This window comes from Haliotis rufescens, unplaced genomic scaffold (genome assembly GCF_023055435.1).
Source record: "Haliotis rufescens isolate VD_foot unplaced genomic scaffold, xgHalRufe1.0.p SCAF_8, whole genome shotgun sequence".
Lineage (NCBI taxonomy): Eukaryota > Metazoa > Mollusca > Gastropoda > Lepetellida > Haliotidae > Haliotis > Haliotis rufescens.
Genome location: NW_025964372.1, coordinates 1,401,501 through 1,422,047, shown reverse-complemented (window position 1 = coordinate 1,422,047; position 20,547 = coordinate 1,401,501). Strand labels below are relative to the sequence as shown.

The 20,547-nt window shown below is 45.0% G+C and overlaps 1 protein-coding gene across 1 annotated transcript; it reads left to right on the top strand.

The window, feature by feature from the left end:
* Window positions 1-434: 434 nt before the first annotated feature.
* LOC124121298 (fucolectin-1-like) lies at window positions 435-19,057 on the top strand. The gene is made up of 5 exons (XM_046484277.2): window positions 435-836; window positions 10,766-10,847; window positions 12,760-12,984; window positions 16,667-16,913; window positions 18,331-19,057. Coding segments are annotated over exons 1-5 (870 nt in total). The 5' UTR covers window positions 435-521; the 3' UTR covers window positions 18,332-19,057.
* The last annotated feature ends 1,490 nt before the right edge of the window (window positions 19,058-20,547 follow it).

Below are 20,547 nucleotides of genomic sequence, written 5' to 3'. Positions count from 1 at the left end.
AATAGGTACTATCTAACTATATCTAACTACAACGGGGAAGGGTTTGGAGATCCAGAAGACCAGGGGTACTAGTCCAGAGAAATAGAGATTGTTATGATGTACTCAAGGAAACCTTGTTATATGGAGAAAGATGATGAATGGGATGACACCCTTGTTATTAAATGAATGGAATAACCGCCAACTCGCAACCGCCCCACGAAATATCTCGCCATACACTCGAAATTCAATTTAACAATTGACGTTTATACATACTGAATATGATATTTCCAATACCGGACAACACCAATGTACCTGACCTTCTGGGTTGAGAATGTTGTGTGACGTGAAAGGGCGTTTTGCATTTCATCCCGACAAGCCACAGAGAAAGGACAGCGTCGATCAATAACACATGAATAACACATTATCATGGTTCTACTTCTGACATCACCAACATACTGTCGTGTGCGGCACAGTGAACAGTTGCGCTGTAACTTGTGAAGTGCTCACAACACATACAAAGTAAGCTTCGGACTAGACGAAAAATGTACAATTTCTTTTATGACATCAATTACTTAGTTCATGTGGTCAACGGCCTGTGCATGTATTTAACAAGTGCCTGTACGCTTGACATGCTTCAGTACGGAAAACGCCAGGAAGGGTCGACTTTCAAGGTGGTTGAGAAATCTAACTTGTTCTCATGTGCTACTGAATGTGCTTCATATAGGGTCTGCAAGTCTTTCAACTTGGACTTGGACCGACACACATGCCATCTCAACCAACAAGACGATGTAACCTTCGAGGAAAACCAACGGAATACATCGGCATTCATATACAGTAGAATTACTCCCTGGAATGAGGTAAGTTGGCAAAAAAGACCTAAAATAAGAGTTCCTTCCGTTTAGAATTTTAGTTTGGGGAGAGAATGGGATGTTTAAATGTAGTTTCGTTACGAAAATGCGAGGAAAATAATTTGCTTCAGGTTTTACACACAGCAAAGTTCGCTGAGTGTTCTGAAAATAACGTGTTGTAAAAACAGCATTTTATGGAACCCCTCTTGCAGTGGAGATAAAAAGGTTGTCGAAAACATATTTTGTCTCTTACCAACATTCCAGAACATCAAGTGGTCGGTCCTCATCATTTTAGATTACTAGATTATATGGCTTGATATAATGTGCCCCATACGACAAGGTAATCGTTTCTTTAGCAGCTCCACCTGCCTCTTTTAGAATGTTTCGGAAAATACCAAAACATGAACGCCGAAGTGAAGGTTCCACCATAGCTCAGCTCAGCAACATACATCCCTGAATTCCTCATACATTTTAGAATCAAATGTCAAATGATGAAATAAAACGAAATAAGTTGGGTGTGGAAACGGATCGGTACTTGTTTGAAATCTACACAAGACAAAATTCAAATTTTACACTGTGTAGCATTTTCTCTTATTTTGAGAGATCCACTTGCTAATTTGTCGCATTCTTTGGCTCAATATTTTGAGATTTTACAAGGGAAGAGTGTCCCCGGGCTAGTTACACATATACCCGTGACTCAAGAACCTGTGACCATATATATCCACGCTTTCTCCAGATATATCCTGGTTAAGTAACCCTGGTCACCTCACGCTCCACGCCATTCTCCTGAATAGTCATACCCTAGACCAGTTCCCCTGGATGTCTAGTTCCCCGCTCCCTCCCGGAATAGTTAGCTACACCCTAGACCAGTTCCCCTGGTCATCTCGTTCTCCGCTCCCTCCCGGAATAGTTAGCTACACCCTAGACCAGTTCCCCTGGTCATCTCGTTCTCCGCTCCCTCCCTGAATGGTTAGCTACACCCTGGACCAGTTCCCCTGGTCATCTCGTTCTCCGCTCCCTCCCGGAATAGTTAGCTACACCCTAGACCAGTTCCCCTGGTCATCTCGTTCTCCGCTCCCTCCCGGAATGGTTAGCTACACCCTGGACCAGTTCCCCTGGTCATCTCGTTCTCCGCTCCCTCCCGGAATGGTTAGCTACACCCTGGATCAGTTCCCCTGGTCATCTCGTTCTCCGCTCCCTCCCGGAATGGTTAGCTACACCCCAGACCAGTTCCCCTGGTCATCTCGTTCTCCGCTCCCTCCCGGAATGGTTAGCTACACCCTGGATCAGTTCCCCTGGATGTCTAGTTGCCCGCTCCCTCCCGGAATAGTTAGCTACATCCTAGACCAGTTCCCCTGGATGTCTAGTTCCCCGCCCCCTCCCGTAATGGTTAGCTACACCCTAGACCAGTTCCCCTGGTCATCTCGTTCTCCGGTCCCACCCCGGAATAGTCAGCTAGACCCCAGACTACTACCCCTGGTCATCTCGTTCTCCGCTCCCTGCCCGGAGTAGTTAACTACACCCTGGACCAGTACCCCTGGTCATCTCGTTCTGCGCTCCCTCCCCGGAATAGTTGGCTCCACCCTGGACCAGTACCCCTGGTCATCTCGTTCTCCGCTCCCTCCCCTGAATAGTTAGCTCCACCCTGGACCAGTACCCCTGGTCATCTCGTTCTCCGCTCCTTCCCGGGAATAGTTAGCTCCACCCTGGACCAGTACCCCTGGTCATCTCGTTCTCCGCTCCTTCCCGGGAATAGTTAGCTCCACCCTGGACCAGTACCTCTGGTCATCTCGTTCTCCGCTCCCTCCCCTGAATAGTTAGCTACACCCCAGACCAGTACCCCTGGTCATCTCGTTCTCCGCTCCCTCCCGGTGGGTTAGCTACACCCTAGACCAGTTCCCCTGGTCATCACGTTCTCCGCTCCCTCCCCTGAATAGTTAGCTCCACCCTGGACCAGTACCTCTGGTCATCTCGTTCTCCGGTCCCACCCCGGAATAGTCAGCTAGACCCCAGACTACTACCCCTGGTCATCTCGTTCTCCGCTCCCTGCCCGGAGTAGTTAACTACACCCTAGACCAGTACCCCTGGTCATATCGTTCTCCGCTACCTCCCGGAATGGTTAGCTCCACCCTGGACCAGTACCCCTGGTCATCTCGTTCTCCGGTCCCACCCCGGACTAGTTAACTATACCCTGGACCAGTACCCCTGGTCATCTCGTTCTCCGCTCCCTCACCTGAATAGTTTACTATACCCTCGACTAGTCCCTAAACGTACTACACTAAGTCCCCATCAACCCATGATGAGCGTAAGACGGGACTTAACTTGGCTCGGTGACTTGGCTGACTGCATGTACTCGTATCACAATTATGGGGCACAACATGTGTGAAGCCCTTGTGTATCCCTCCGTCATAGTGCTGCATTATTGCCAAAAGCGGCGTTAGACCATACTCGATATATGCTGTATCAATTATTGAAACGAAACAGAAACTGATGACAAAGTAGACAGAATTAATGGCTAACCAAAGAAGTTGTTGTCCATAAATTATGCCTACTCAGAAAACAGAAACGTACGCTTTTGTGTTTTATCGATTTTGTTAACGCTGTTGATACAGTATAGGACTCTATTGTTAAAATTGATAGCATTTGGTATAAATTGCCAAATAGTCACGATCATACAGAATATGTGTGGAATTTCTAGAACGTAATAGTAGACATATCCTGTCTAGCACAAGTAGGAAAGATACAATCCACAGGACAATATGCTGTCTACCAAGTGACCTTGTTCTCACCCGTTACACTGATGCTGTGAGAATATTGTCTAAGATAGCAATCCTAGGACATAAAAATTTCATGACGTTGACCATATTTCGACATCTAGGCTGGTCTTCAACATTAATTAATAATTTATTGCTGACTAATGTCGGGAAATATTGCCAGAAATTGAAACTTTCAACCAAAACATATAACTCCAAGGTATATATAATGTCCAAACAAAACAATCATAAATTAGTCTGTAAGTCCGGGATAAATATATTTTGCTGTAGGTTTGAAAAAAATAAATTGGTCACTTGATGTCCTGAGCAGAAATATGTCCATATTTTGTTCTCGTTTCAGATTAAATATTTTGTGTCTTAAGGTAATGTCATAAGGTCACGTAACTATATCTTAAAACTTCATGTCCGCTATTCAGTTATACGAGTTGAAAGCGCTAGCCAATTTAAACTGTTAGCCAATCTTACGCCACTTATTTAATTATTACTATATTGTGCCTGGGAGTTAGAACTTTATATATATATATAATGATAAATACATACATTAATAATGTCTATATGTTTTATTATAATTGAAATGTATGTAATCATGGTAGTAATTCTCAACAAACAGCCGCATTCATCTATAAAATCTTTGGTATACATCATGCACTTATTAACCCTCATAAATATCAAAATGGATTTCAGTGATTTCTAGTTCTTAAATCTTGAACATTGTCTTATGAAATCTATTTGATGGCATAATTTCCCTGTTTCTTTAACAATTTCTCAGTTATATACCTGACACACAATTATTTTGCTGTCAAAATTCACAATATTTACAAAGGAACTTTACGCTACATGAGACCTTCACAAAGCCAAGCAGTCCTCTTTGTATATCAGTACACTAGGGCAATCCAGTCTCTCCAAATATCTCTCACATATATTGTGGCGTGTTTTATTGTAAAAATAAATGCAACAGTAATTGCATGGCCTCTCGGTATACCTACAGCCTCATCCATTTTTATAAGTGTGATATTCAAACATCAAAGGCATCACTTTCAGTGCGGATTGCAAAACGTCCAAAAAGTAGCCTGGAATGAACGATCAGCTGATGTCACCGTCTTGCTTCGAAGGGCAATCTAGAGGTTTACTATAAAACTATAAGCAGTGGTCGTCATCCCTGATGCATCATTGGATGACGGAACATATATTTCAGGACATGACAAGAGATAGATAACTGTTTAGGTGAAAAGATAGTGTCCATACTCCAACTTGAACGTTGCTGAGGTGAAGCCAATACTGGTTAACTGTCTATAGGTGCGATATCTCGACGCACCGCAAACACATGCGCTGTCAGTTTAAGATTGCACCTCGCGGGTGAGTGAAGGGAAGATGAATTGACAAACGTCTCCCTCAGCATCAAACCTCCTTTTGTTCACTGACGCGTGAAATTTTGAAACCCTGATCAAACAGGTTTATAGCAAGACTCTTTGAAAACCTCGTAGAAAGAGAATGCTTGATTGTACCAGGTGTTCGTACAAAGGTGAGCGTGTCCTGCCCCACCGGTGGCACCGTCACAAACACATGCAAAGGCAAGTCAACCAAAAGAACACTGGAACATATGGTTCATGTCAACATTTGGAACTGCATCGGGTATTATTTTTGTCATCGATACGTAAAATGTAGAATTCTACTCCACATGTCTACCATTAATCTTGTTGAAGGCTTCACTGAGGCCTTGACTGTGAGTAAGAGTCTAATGCATGCTCCATTGTACATCAAAACTTGTGAATTGTAAACATCAAAAGCTGGAGTTTCAGGAATATATATATATATATATAGAGAGAGAGAGAGAGAGAGTGAGAGAGAGAGAGAGAGAGAGAGAGAGAGAGAGAGAGAGAGAGAGAGAGAGAGAGAGAGAGAGAGAGAGTATTTTATTAAGATGTCACGTGCAAATAACATATACATACTGCATAAAAACAAAAAACAACAATTATCATCGGTATTGCACCCAGCCTTCACAGGCTTATGAGACATCGTATGTACATTAAAACATGTATAAAAGTATCCAAGTAAAACATTGTAAGCTTTTTTCTTACATTGTACCATCATCTTTTCTTATTCCAGCAGCCAAGGAACTGTCAATTTTGTTGGACGCCATATTTTAACGTTATATGTGCATATTAAGATCGCTAGTTACCAAATGGCTGACTTTTTTTAGTACAAAATAATAAGAAAAATAACCATCAAAACACCTATTTATGTGTATGTTAACACCAGTATGATTAAACCACTTGATTAATACATACAAGTTTTAAATGTTAGGGAATATCTTCTAGTAAGAATACCAAATGATAATTTCAAAAGACCTAGTTGGCGGAGCTTATACGAGTGATATGACAGGTCAATATGACGTCATTAATAACACACACATTTCATTGGTTAATACGTAAACGGCGACATGATATGTAAACACCCACCCACGTGGCAACAATGACGTAAGTTTGTGCAATGACACACTCACCATTAATGGTAATAAATATTCATCAAACTATTCCACGACTTCTCAACAAACGCGTACGACTTTGGTTTCAAAACCTTTCTGCTATTTCGTCTTCGGTGATGATCTTCATAAAATGTCACTGTGGAATGTCCCCGATCTATGTTTTCATTCCAGTCTAACACACACAAATTCATCCTGCGCTTGTATTCTCTGGACGAGAACGAAATACGTTTGTCGTGATAAATAATTAAGAGCAGTGTTATTAAAATATTCAACATAATGTGTGTCACGGCACCACAGGCTGGAGCTGGAGCTTGAGGAATATTGGTCAACATGAAGGGAACGTTGACTACTGGGATGTTGAAGTCATCCCTATTGTCTTACAGTCTTGTGGGGAGCGTTTTGTCACTCTGAATCTTTATGCATTGATCGGAATATGAAACCGGTCTCCTTTGTCTCTAGCTCTGGTGGGTAAATCAGTGGAAGGGAATTGGCTATTTGGTGGTTATTGATCGATATCAGATCATCGATATACCTGAAGCTTGAGTAAAACGTCTTCACCAAATAACTTCTTTGAGTGGCATTTAGAAGTTGGAATGGTAACTAGGACAAAATTGTTATGGATGAGCAACTTCTTTATTACAATTGGGCGACGTTTTGGTGTAGATTCTAACACCGTTATCAAGCAAATGATGTACAAACTAGGTATGAGCATACCCATCAATCACTGTTCATCCTTCTTAGTAATCCTTGTGTTAATCCCATACCCATCAATCACTGTACATCAACCCTATCTCTTTTATAAACTTGTTTATCATAACTACCTATCAATCAGTGTACATCAACCTTATCTGTTATATAAACATCTATCTATTGTTATGTATATATGATGGGGAACACAATTGGTTCCCATGGGGATGCCGACATCTTGCCTAAATGTCTTTCCCCCAAATAGTATTTAGATCTCCATGACATAATACGTTTTTCAAAGCATTTGGATTGAAATTCACCACCAAGACAATTCTAAAGGATCCAAATCTCAAGAATCTGAATGAAACTTCTTTCTTAAGTCCGATATGTTCCAGTCACTGAATATTCAAATGTTCGTTTGGATTCTGGAACTACTTTACGACTTTACAACCTGTTGTTAATATTTACATTTCAAATCGCTCTGTACCTCATCACCCATTTATAAATCTTTGGTCTGAGTGATGTGAGTTGAGATGGATACCATTGTCAGTATCGGCATGGCGACCAGTAAGATGGTACCAGGTACAAATACAGTCTGAACCTCACTTGTAAAGTGTATTGATTATTGAAGGGATTTCAAGCACTATTGCACTTGAAAGTAGACGCTATCGATTCCTCAAGTTACTTGGGACATGTCATGCTAAATATTTGAAAGCTGAAAACAAATGGACGACAAAAGAGAGAGAGAGAGAGAGAGAGAGAGAGAGAGAGAGAGAGAGAGAGAGAGAGAGAGAGAGAGAGAGAGACGCGTGTCCTGGCTAAACCTGTGTCAATATCGACCTCTTCAATATGAATGTTTGTAAAACAAGACAAGTTGATGCCAATTTGCTTGAAAGGTTTCAAACATACAAAGGCCTGTCGCTTGTTTTTGTCGCATTGTTTTCCTAACCTTAAAACATTATATATGTTTTTGTACTGTCCTTTAAAACATTATGTACATGTATTTTATGTAGAGCAGGACATTCTTCCCTTTTCTCAAACACCTGGGGGGCACGGGTGGCCCAGTCGTCTAAGGCGCCGCGATTCGCTGTGCGGAGTTGCGTCCCTTGGGCACGCCAGAAACCCATGATTGTGGATTCGAAACCGGGTTCGCCCCAATTATTTTTCTAGGTTTGTCAGCACCATACCCGTGCTCGTGGGTTTCACCGAAGTGGTAAACGTCTGAGACCTCCATCACTTCGGGCTTTCCTCCCACATTAAGCTGACACGCCGCGATATAACTGGAATAATGTTAAAAGCGGCTTTAAACCCAACTCACTCACTCACTCAAACACCTCGTGTCTTTGCCGATTTTCAGTACTCCTTTCATATAAAGTAAGCGTCAGAAGAAAGTATAGGTTGGCAATTTGTAATTTTCCTAAAAACAGCGATAACTAGTGGAAAGTGGGTATTGGGAATATGACTGCCCAGGAACAGGTACCAAATTAACCTCAAACCGAACGCGCTACCTTGTACGGCCAAAGAAAATGGTGAAACAGGTTTCCCGCCTATGGCATAAACTGGAAGACGGTAAGGTACGGCTCATTCACCTGCGAAACAGATTCGTAACGGCGACGACAGCAACAGCGTTGGGACATCCCGTTAGCCAACGCACAGTACTACGACGACTTCGTGCTGCTGGAATCCGAGCGTATCGTCCTTTCCGAGGAATGGCACTGACTGCTCAACATCGACGCCTGAGACTGCGATGGGCGAGGCAGATTCGACGCTGGCAAGTGAGAAATTGGCGTCGAGTGCTGTTGACTGATGAAAGTCGGTTTAACTTGTTTCGAAATGACGACAGAGAACGAGTTTATCGACGCAGAGGGGAACGTCGTGTATTCGAGAGGTCCATCCATTCGGCGGGGGAGGTGTCACGGTGTGGGGTGGTATTTGTGGAGATCAGAAACCTGATTTGGTGATTATACAGGGAAACCTGAACGCTTTGCAATACAGAGACCAAGTGTTGCAGCCAGTTGTGCTTCCGTTCTTACAAAACCAACAGCAGGGGACATTGTTTCAACACGACAATGCCAGGCCCCAAACTGCAAGACTGACTCGGAATTTTCTAAACCAGCACAACGTTGACGTTTTGCCCTGGCCTGCCCACTCACCCGATGTGAATCCTATTGAACATCTGTGGGTCCATCTTGACAGACAGATTAGAGCACGCCATCAGCCTCCCGTCAACAGACAAGAATTGCAGCAGGCCCTGAGACCCGAGTGGAACGGATTCAGTACACGTCATCAGAAGACCGACGTCATCGATGAGGCGGCGTATCACAGCATGCATTGAGGCAGCTGTGTCGACAATGAACCTGTAATGTGTCTGACAATTTTTTGGTGACATTTCAGGCAACTTTTGAAAATAACCATTGTTTACCTTGAGCTTACATTACCTGTGATTGCACAATTTCATTCAAACTGGGGTTGATCAATCATTTGTTACCCCTCCCTAGATTATATTATAATTCGCAACAAAACCTCTTCTTGTTGTTTTTTTTATCGATCATGGAACTCGACCTATACTTTCTTTTGCCGCCGAGTTTACCTTTTATCACTACTTGACCTTTTTATGTACCATATCATCTGTCTCTGGGGCATTGAATTGTCAATTGTTACATATATTGAGTGCTGCTCAATACGTCGACTCTGAGAAGCTTTAAGTTATGGACCACAAGAGAAATCTAGTACGTTCATTGTTCCACTTAAATGTTTGCATCGCATTCAGTGTTTGTTCATGGGAATCAAACAATCAGTGACCTAAAATCCTGCATTAAGTATTTACGATCAAACAGTCCTTGTTGTATATCAGTACACAAGGGCAATCCAGTCTCTCCAAATATCTCGTACATATATTGTGGCGTAGAGATGCTGCAACCGCCTTTAACACGATTCTCCTGAACCCTTTCTGCATTACAATATCACAAACAAATCCTAACAAAATGAGCCATTTATACCAAACCTTTCACTGCATTTTAAATTGAAATTTGAACACGTCAAGTGAGGTCGCAGCATAGCCAAACCATTTTGGCATTTCGATGTACCATTATTATTCCAAGAAGCCATGCTGTACGGACCAACTATTGAGTGGGTGAGTGTGGTTACACGGCGGGGGACATCAGAAATGGGCTTTACACATTGTACCCATTTTGGGAACCGAACCCTGGTCTTCGGCTTGACGAGTGAAAGCTGTAACCACTAGGCTACCCCACCGCCCCGGGACAAATAATGAGAACTGCATGATCAGAGTCTGTGACGTGTTTAATTAGATCTTGTTGTTTCGCGCTGATTGTTGCTCATGCTAACTGTCACCTGCCTTGATTCCATTGTTTACAGCGCAACAGATGGAATAGTGCTAACTGCGGTAACCAGACAAAATTTACTCACTCAAAATAGTTGACCCGTAAAGATCCGAGTTAGAATAGGACTTCAGTAATCCATACTTGCCGTAAAAAGCGACTATGCTTCTCGTAAAAGGTGACTAACGGGATCGGGTGGTCAGGCTCGCTGACTTGGTATCCCAGTTGCTTGGATCGATGCTCCTGACGTCAATCACTGGATTGTCTAGTCCAGACTCGATTATGTACAGACCGCCGTCATATAGCTGGAATATTGCTGAGTTCGGCGTTAAACAAAACAAAAACAAATACAAACAAACAAACACTCATAACAGGCCGATTTATTTGTATTTGTAAGGACCGAACATATGATTTATAGAAATGAGTCAAAAATAAATTTGGCCTCAGGTTTATTAACAACATAAATCCCCAGAATGTCCTAAAACAACATTTATTCAGCTCGTCGTTTAGAAAAAAGGTGTTGTACGCTTTGAAGCAGTTACTGAAAAAAATAAGTTAAAACACTGGTTAGGGTGAAGTGTATGGCGGCTTGAGTTGCCTTGATTGTCGACAGCTTATCAGGTTTGACATGTTTATATATTCTCATCGCAGATTACACTTACTCCATGTCAAGGAGTCTCGTGTGGATACGGCCAAAGATGCGTTGTCAGAAGAAACGGTGACGTTCAATGCGGTAGGTTAGACCTGAAACTCTATATTGTGGATTCCTGATGAAATTTTGGTCCCAGCAACTAAAACTGGCCATCAGAGGCGACATAATGGTGGTCAAACCTGGTCATTTTATTGATTGCGTGTCGTCGCGCCCCGATGGCAGGGGACGTTAGTCATAATATCAATCAGTAGTGTGTCTTTGCTTGATTATTTACGACCGCCTCCATGGTCTAGTGGTAGAGCGTCCGCCCGGAGAGCGGAAGATCCGGGGTTCGATGCCCGACCACGTCATACCAAAAGACGTTAAAAGATGGTACTTGTTGTTACCCTGTCTGGCGCTCGGCATTAAGGGGCTAAAACAAGGACTGGTCGGCTCGGAGTCAGTATACTGTGTCTGAGTGGGGTATTCATGTTAAACTGCGGCATGGTATCTCAGTGAGCTAGCACTATAAATCGGCATCAGTCCGGACTAGTACAAGCAGCCACATAAACACGTACATGCACGTCGCTTTATAAGTGCAGTAATCTTGGACGCGACGTTAAACCCCATTTCACCTCACCTTGATTATTTACAGCGGCCTTTATACTGGTGGAATGTTATTCAGTGCGGCGTCAAACAATATGTAGGTCTAATGCTAAGGCACCGCAATCCAAGCTGCAGTGTTACGTCCAGTAGCCATGCCAGCATTCTACATGTATAGTCGTGGTTCGAATCCCATCTTGGCCCTCATCATGATTCATGGTTTGTCAGCACCATAACTGAGACCTGCATCACTTCGGGTTCTCATCCAGCATTAAGCCGACAGTCTATGAAATACCTTTCAAAGCTGGGTCTACTTACTCACTCCCTTAAATACAATGCCATCTCGTTGTAGGTGTAAAGAAATCACTATTTACATTTTTTGCCAATTCGTCATAAGGAGACAACAGAAACAATGTATACTCTTGTTTGCTATTGTTAACTGAACATGTATCGGTGAGGTGATGTGAAATGGGGTTTATTGCACTTTGTGTGTGTGTCATTGTGTGTGTCTGTGTGTGTGTCTGTGTGTGTCTGTGTGTGTCTGTGTGCCTGCGTCTCTGCGTCTCTGCGTCTGCGTCTGCTTGTACTAGTCTTGACTGACGCCGATTTATAGTGCTAGCTCACTGAGATACCATGCCGCAGTTTAACATGAATACCCCACTCAGACACAGTATACTGACTCCGAGCCGACCAGTCCTTGTTCTGTTGAATTGAATCATGGTATCTCAGTGACCTCACACTGTAAAACCGGTATTTGTCCATCTTCCCGAGGCAAGGGAATTAACTGACTGTAAGATTCCAGTTTCCACCCTTGCCGAACTAGGCTGGAGTTTCTTTGCTCGATCGTAGCACAACCAATGAGTTATGCCCCTTCTATGCCCCTCCTATTAACCAATCGCATTCCACTTGTCATATTACTTGCATTTGTTTCAAACAAAATGGCGGCGCCCAGTCAAGACGATCTAATTGATAATCAAAATCAATATTGTGATAAAATGGTTCTTACTTCGCGAAGTGCAACAAATCATGTGGGCACTTTGATTAAAACATGAACAGATTTGGAAAATATCTGTTGACGCGGAGTTAATGGTGTACATGCTTTGCCAAACCTGCAATCGACCGAAATCTGCACGGCAGTTTACGAATCGGATGTCGATTTCGTTTCGCGATTTTGATTGGACTGTGCGTAGACTCGTTAATCCAGCCAAAATATAACTCCATAATTCCAACCTTGTTCGAAAAGGGTAGAAACTGGACTTTATAGTAAGTTAACTCCCTTGCCTCGAGATGGTAATAGTCCTCACTAGTACAAGCATCCACACATTCTCTTATAAGTGAAATAATCTTCAACGCGATGTTAAACCCCATTTCACCTCAACGTAATAGACTAACGAGCACCTTTCTTACACAGAGGACGTTTTACAAAATATTGCACCTCAGAAGCCAACAGCTGCAAGTTCTGTCTGGAGTCTGGAACATCCGCCGAGTGCTGCTGCAAATGGTCGTGTGTCAGGACGATGGGTCCCTGGAAACTGCTTTGCTGTGGACAACAATGATTACACGCCTTGGTGGCAGGTGGATCTGCTGGCCACGTGCATCATTGTGGAGGTCCGCGTGACCTCCAGAGATAGTACTCGTAAGACTCTTCACCTTCCATACTCACTTCACCGTAAACCTATTCTCCAGGGCATTGTGTTTCCATTTCATTAAGATGAATATCCTACAGCCAGTAAGTTTGATTCACGCAAGCAAAACCTACCATTCAAATGGCTTGAGGTCAGAGATCTGACCGATGGTGGTTGTGAGGTCACGTAGCTTTTATGGTATCATTATCGTAATAGACTGGATATATGTACACTGGATAATACCTTGCACCCTTTTAGCGATTTTAATCTCCGGCGTCGTGTATCGTTATCTGTGATGTGTTTGATGCATTTGGTATGCACACGAAAACTCCCGTGGGGTTTCAGGGTTAGAAGAGGGCACAGCAGTCTGTGCTGGTTGTACGAGCAGATTCTACTCTGTATCAAGTGATCGGGCCGCTCGATTTGGTCATGCATCTCGAAGAAGTTTTTGGTGCTCATAATATCAACCACTGGTCTTTATTTCCAAGACTTGAGTATTGGCATACCGCCGTCATTCAGATAGAATATTGCTGAAAGCGGCATAAAATAACTCTCACCCCACACTCTTCGTCCTACATCCCACACCCCTCAACCCTCACTCCTCACCCCTCACCCCACACCCCTCACCCCACACATTGCACACCACATCTCACATCTCACATCCTCACATCCCACACCCACACCCAACACCCCTCACCCCACATCTCACATCCCACATCCACACCCCTCACATCTCACACCATATCCCTCACCCCACATCCCTCAACCACACCTCACACCCACAACCACACCCCACATCCCTCACCCACACCCCACACCCACACCTACACCCCACATCCCTCACCCACGTCCCACATAACTCACCCACACCCCACATCCCTCACCCACCATCCACATCCCTCACCCACACCCCACATCCCTCACCCACCACCCACATCCCTCACCCACACCCCACACCCCACATCCCTCACCCACACCCAACACCCACACCCCATATCCCTCACCCACGCCCCACATCCCTCACCCACACCCCACATCCCTCACCCACACCCCACATCCCTCACCCCACATCCCTCACCCACACCCCACATCCCTCACCCACACCCCACATCCCTCACCCACACCCCACATCCCTCACCAACACCCTACACCCCACACCCACACTCCACATCCCTCACCCACACCCCACATCCCTCACCCACCATCCACATCCCTCACCCACACCCCACATCCCTCACCCACCACCCACATCCCTCACCCACACCCCACACCCCACATCCCTCACCCACACCCCACACCCACACCCCACATCCCTCACCCACGCCCCACATCCCTCACCCACACCCCACATCCCTCACCCACACCCCACATCCCTCACCCACACCCCACATCCCCCACCAACATCCCTCACCCACACCCCACATCCCTCATCCACACCACACATCCCTCACCCACACCCCACATCCCTCACCCACACCCCTCACCCCACACCCCACACCCCACACCCAACACCCAACACCCACACCCCACATCCCTCACCCACACCCCACACCCCACATCCCTCACCCACACCCCACACTCTTCAACCCACACCTCTCACTCTTCAACCCACATCCCTCACCCCTCAACCAACACCCCTCACCCCACACCCTTCACCCCTCACCCCTCAACCCACACCCCTCACCCCACACATTGCACACCACATCTCACATCCCACATCCACACCCCTCACTTTTCAACCCACACCTCTCACTCTTCAACCCACACCCCTCACTCTTCAACCCACACCCCTCACTCTTCAACCCTTCAACCCACATCCCTTACTCTTCAACCCACACCCCTCACCCAACACATTGCACACCACATCTCACATCCCACATCCACACCCCTTACTTTTCAACCTACACCCCTCACTCTTCAACCCTTCAACCCACACCCCTCACCCCTCAACCCACACCCCTCATCCCTCACCCCACACCCCTCACCCCACACTCTTCAACCCACACCTCTCACTCTTCAACCCACATCCCTCACCCCTCAACCAACACCCCTCACCCCACACCCTTCACCCCTCACCCCTCAACCCACACCCCTCACCCCACACATTGCACACCACATCTCACATCCCACATCCACACCCCCCACTTTTCAAACCCCACCTCTCACTCTTCAACCTACACCCCTCACTCTTCAACCCACACCTCTCACTCTTCAACCCACACTTACATCCTACATCCCTCGCCTACACCTCACAACCCTCACCCGCACCCTACACCCCTCCCCCAAATCCCACACCCGACACACCTCATCAACACCTCACATCCCTAAACCCACACCCGCACCCTACACCCCTCCTTAAAGCCCACACCCTACACCCCACACCCCACATCCCACACCCCACACCCCACTACCACACCCCACACCCCACATGCCTCACTCACACCCCACATCCCTCACCCACACCCTACACCCTACACCCCACACCCCACAGCCCACATCCCTCACCCATACCCCACATCCCTCACCCACACCCCACATCCCTCACCCACACCCCACATCCCTAACCCACACCCACACCCCACTCCCCACATCCCTCACCCACACTCCACATCCCCCACCAACATCCCTCAACCACAACCCACATCCCTCACCCACACCACACATCTCTCACCCACACCCTACACCCCTAACCCCTAACCCCAAACCCCACATCCCTCACTCACACCACACATCCCTCACCCACACCCCACATCCCTCACTCACACCCCTCAACCCACACCCCACACCCCACACCCCGAACCTCACACCCCACACCCACACCCCACACCCCACATCGCTCACCCACACCATACACCCCACATTCCTCACCCACACCCTACATCCCACACCCCACATCCCTCACCCACACCCCTCAACCCACACCCCACACCCCACACCCCGAACCCCACACCCCACACCCACACATCCCTCACCCACACCCCACACCCCACACCCCACACCCACACATCCCTCACCCACACCCCACACCCACACCATAACCAACACCCACATCCACACCCTACATCCCACACCCACATCCACACCCTACATCCCTCACCCACACCCTACATCCCTCACCCACACCCTACATCCACACCCCACATCCACACCCACACTCGACACCCCACACCCACACCCCACATCCCTCACCAACACCCCACACCCACACCTCACATCCCACACCCACACCCCACACCCCACATCCCTAACCCACACCCACACCAACACCCACACCCCACATCCCTCACCAACACCCAACACCCACACCTCACATCCCACACCTCACATCCCACACCCTCACCAACACCCCACACCAACACCCCACACCCACACCTCACATCCCACACCCACACCTACACCCACACCCCACATCCCTCACCAACACCCCACACCCACACCTCACATCCCACACCCCACACCCCACACCCCACACCCCTCACCAACACCCACACCCCACACCCCACACCCACACCCATACCCCACATCCAAACATCCCTCACCTACACCCCATCCCCTAGATCCCTCACCCACGCCCGAAACCGCTCATCCCACACCTCACATCCCTCACCCACACCCCTCATCCCTCACCCACACACAACACCTCACATTAAACCCTACTCACGCAGACCTTCCGATATACAATTCCATTTGCAGCTGAACGCCTTCACGACTTTGCCCTTGATGTTTACCGTGAAGACCCACGTTCCCATGACGACGCCACGCCTCAGCTGTGTTTCATGTACAACGGAGCTGTTACCGAACCGGGCAAAACGGAAGCTATAAATTGTACGTCACCTGTGACTGGTCGCTACTTGAGAATTAGTGGCAAGAAAACCCAAAACAGTCAAGATGTTCTGCAGTTCTGTGAAGTCCAGGTCTTTGCCTTCAGTGTGATATACTGGTAATGTTTATACACTACATTACCTTATAACTTTAACGTAGCCAGCAAGTGGCCATTCTTAGCACGGCTTTTTCCCCAAACGAGGGCATCCAAGGTTAGACTTGATCCCCAGAAACCCATGCCACTGGAATACTGAATGGGTCGGGTGGTCAGACTCAGTGTCATCGTTTGATGCATGCCATCATACCCCAACGACATGGATCGTTGCTCATAATATCAATCACTGGTTTATCTGACCCAGAATCGATTATTGCCAGCTGCCAAATATGCTGCCATGTAGCTGAAATATATGCGGAGTTCGGCGTAAAAACAACAAACAAACAAACTTCTCTGTTGAAGTACAAAATAACATTGGAGTTAGATGACACACAAAGCTGTGTGACACACACATACTACCCCTCTGCCAACTGTTTGACACACAGTTACAACCTCTCTGTCAACTGTTTGACACACAGTTACAACCTCTCTGTCAACTGTTTGACACAGTTACAACGTCTCTGTCAACAGTACGACACACAGGTACAACCTCTCTACCAACTGTTTGACACACAGTTACAACCTCTCTGTCAACAGTTTGACACACAGTTACCTCCTATCTGCCAACTGTTTGAAACAGGTACAACCTCTCTGTCAACAGTATGACACACAGTTACATCCTCTCTGCCAACTGTTTGAAACAGGTACAACCTCTCTGTCAACAGTATGACACACAGTTACATCCTCTCTGCCAACAGTTTGACACACATTTACATCCTCTCTGCCAACAGTTTGACACACATTTACCTCCTATCTGCCAACTGTTTGAAATAGGTACAACCTCTCTGCCAACAGTATGACACACAGTTACATCCTCTCTGCCAACAGTTTTACACACATTTACCTCCTATCTGCCAACTGTTTGAAACAGGTACAATCTCTCTGCCAACAGTATGACACACAGTTACATCCTCTCTGCCAACAGTTTGACACACATTTACCTCCTATCTGCCAACTGTTTGAAACAGGTACAACCTCTCTGTCAACAGTATGACACACAGTGACTTCCTATCTGCCAACTGTTTGAAACAGGTACAACCTCTCTGTCAACAGTATGACACACAGTTACCTCCTATCTGCCAACTGTTTGAAACAGGTACAACCTCTCTGCCAACAGTATGACACACAGTTACATCCTCTCTGCCAACAGTTTGACACACATTTACCTCCTATCTGCCAACTGTTTGAAACAGGTACAACCTCTCTGCCAACAGTATGACACACAGTGACCTCCTATCTGCCAACTGTTTGACACACAGTTGCGGCTGGCTAAATACTGACTTGCTTACACTGGCATCTGTGTTACCGGTTACTGTTATTTATGATTCCATTTGCAGCATAAAAGCAAATGTGCTTATGCTAATTATGATTGGTTTTACAGATTCAGGACACATCTACAGTGTTCCAGTCGAATAAACTACCATTTCTGGGCATAAGAATTACTTCACATCACCCAAGGACCAAATCTACAGTTACTTCTCTTCCTGGATTTACACACTTCGAAATATCGTTACCTTTCTTTATCCGGACTAAGGTTGAAGATGTTAAAAGAAAGGATTTCTCAAAAAATATTCAATGGATTTGCTTTAATTTGTGTAATCTCCAAACAGAACCAAGTTTGATTCTGGTAAAAGATTATATTTTTCAACTTTTTACTCCGTGATCCCGAATAACAAATTTAAGGAAAAACTCCATTCCTTGATCCATGAGGCTTTTGTTTACTAAATGTGAAGACCATAGATAAGTTACATATCTATTTTAAGAGGTTCAGGAATATTTGTTAAACATGAAAGCAAATGCCACCTGAAGTTTTACTAAGAAAACCATATGTGAAATGCTGGACTTCCTCATTGATGACATCTATGTAAGTTAAGAGGTAAGACATTGTGGCAAGAAGCTGGCATGCTGGGAATTATTTTTCTTCTGGATTTCCCCATAATAGCATATATGTGGAATTCTAGCATAAAGAGTTTGGCAGAAGTAGACTTAGAGCGTTTCTTGAGTGTTGGTTGTAAACCTTTTTGCTTTCAATTTATTTTGATCTTTGAACTTTGTATATAGATACGAATATTATCTTAATGACTTAATGGTTTACATAGTAGGGCGCGATTGACTTTTCGCTTTCCGTAACCAGCCTCCTGCACTGGGGATAATAACGTTAGTAATATACACTGATGAGTTGATAAAATGTTAACCAATTTGCTCCTATTTCTCGTAACTGTTGTCGTGCATATATCACTTGACATTTAAAAGCATGCTGGGTCTAGCACGCCCACTCTTCTCGGAGTGAGTTGGTTCATCTATCAGTTTGTACAATATCCTTAAGTGGCGTTTCAGAAGTAACAATGACGAGAGATGACTTATCGATTTCAAAGCTGTTCTATACAGATGTTAGTACTTGTAGCAAGCAAGTTGCAAGTCAGAAACAGATGCTAGCTGTTCTATACATGTGTTTGTACTTGTATCAAACAAGTTACAAGTCAGAAACAGATGCTAGATGTTCTATACAGGTGTTAGAACTTGTATCAAGCAAGTTACAAGTCAGATACAGATGCTAGATGTTCTATACAGGTGTTAGTACTTGTATCAAGCAAGTTACAAGTCAGAAACAGATGCTAGATGTTCTATACAGATGTAAGTACTTGTATCAAACAAGTTACAAGTCAGATACAGATGCTAACTGTTCTATACATGTGTTAGTACTTGTATCAAGCAAGTTACAAGTCAGATACAGATGCTAGATGTTCTATACAGATGTAAGTACTTGTATCAAATAAGTTACAAGTCAGATACAGATGCTAGATGTTCTATACAGATGTAAGTACTTGTATCAAATAAGTTACAAGTCAGATACAGATGCTAGATGTTCTATACAGATGTAAGTACTTGTATCAAGCAAGTTACAAGTCAGAAACAGATGCTAGATGTTCTATACAGTTGTAAGTACTTGTATCAAATAAGTTACAAGTCAGATACAGATGCTAGCTGTTCTATACAGATGTTTGTACTTGTATCAAGTAAGTTACAAGTCAGATACAGATGCTAGATGTTCTATACAGATGTAAGTACTTGTATCAAATAAGTTACAAGTCAGAAACAGATGCTAGCTGTTCTATACAGGTGTTAGTACTTGTATCAAGCAAGTTACAAGTCAGAAACAGATGCCAGCTGTTCTATACAGATGTTTGTACTTGTATCAAGCAAGTTACAAGTCAGATACAGATGCTAACTGTTCTATACAGATGTAAGTACTTGTATCAAACAAGTTACAAGTCAGAAACAGATGCTAGCTGTTCTATACATGTGTTAGTACTTGTAGCAAACAAGTTACAAGTCAGATACAGATGCTAGCTGTTCTATACAGGTGTTGGTACTTGTATCAAGCAAGTTATTGTTGCCAAGTATCTACGTTGACTGCACCTGTGGCTTTGGGTTGCCATATGACGCCCATTCAACGGTAGGGTTTCACATTGCCGTCGAGCATGCAGATGAGCTGCAAGAAGTCGATTTCGAAATATTTCCCTGAGAATGTAACACCAGGGGGTGTAGGTGGATTGCCATTTGACTGACTGTCCTTTTTACCTTGTTCCTTATAATA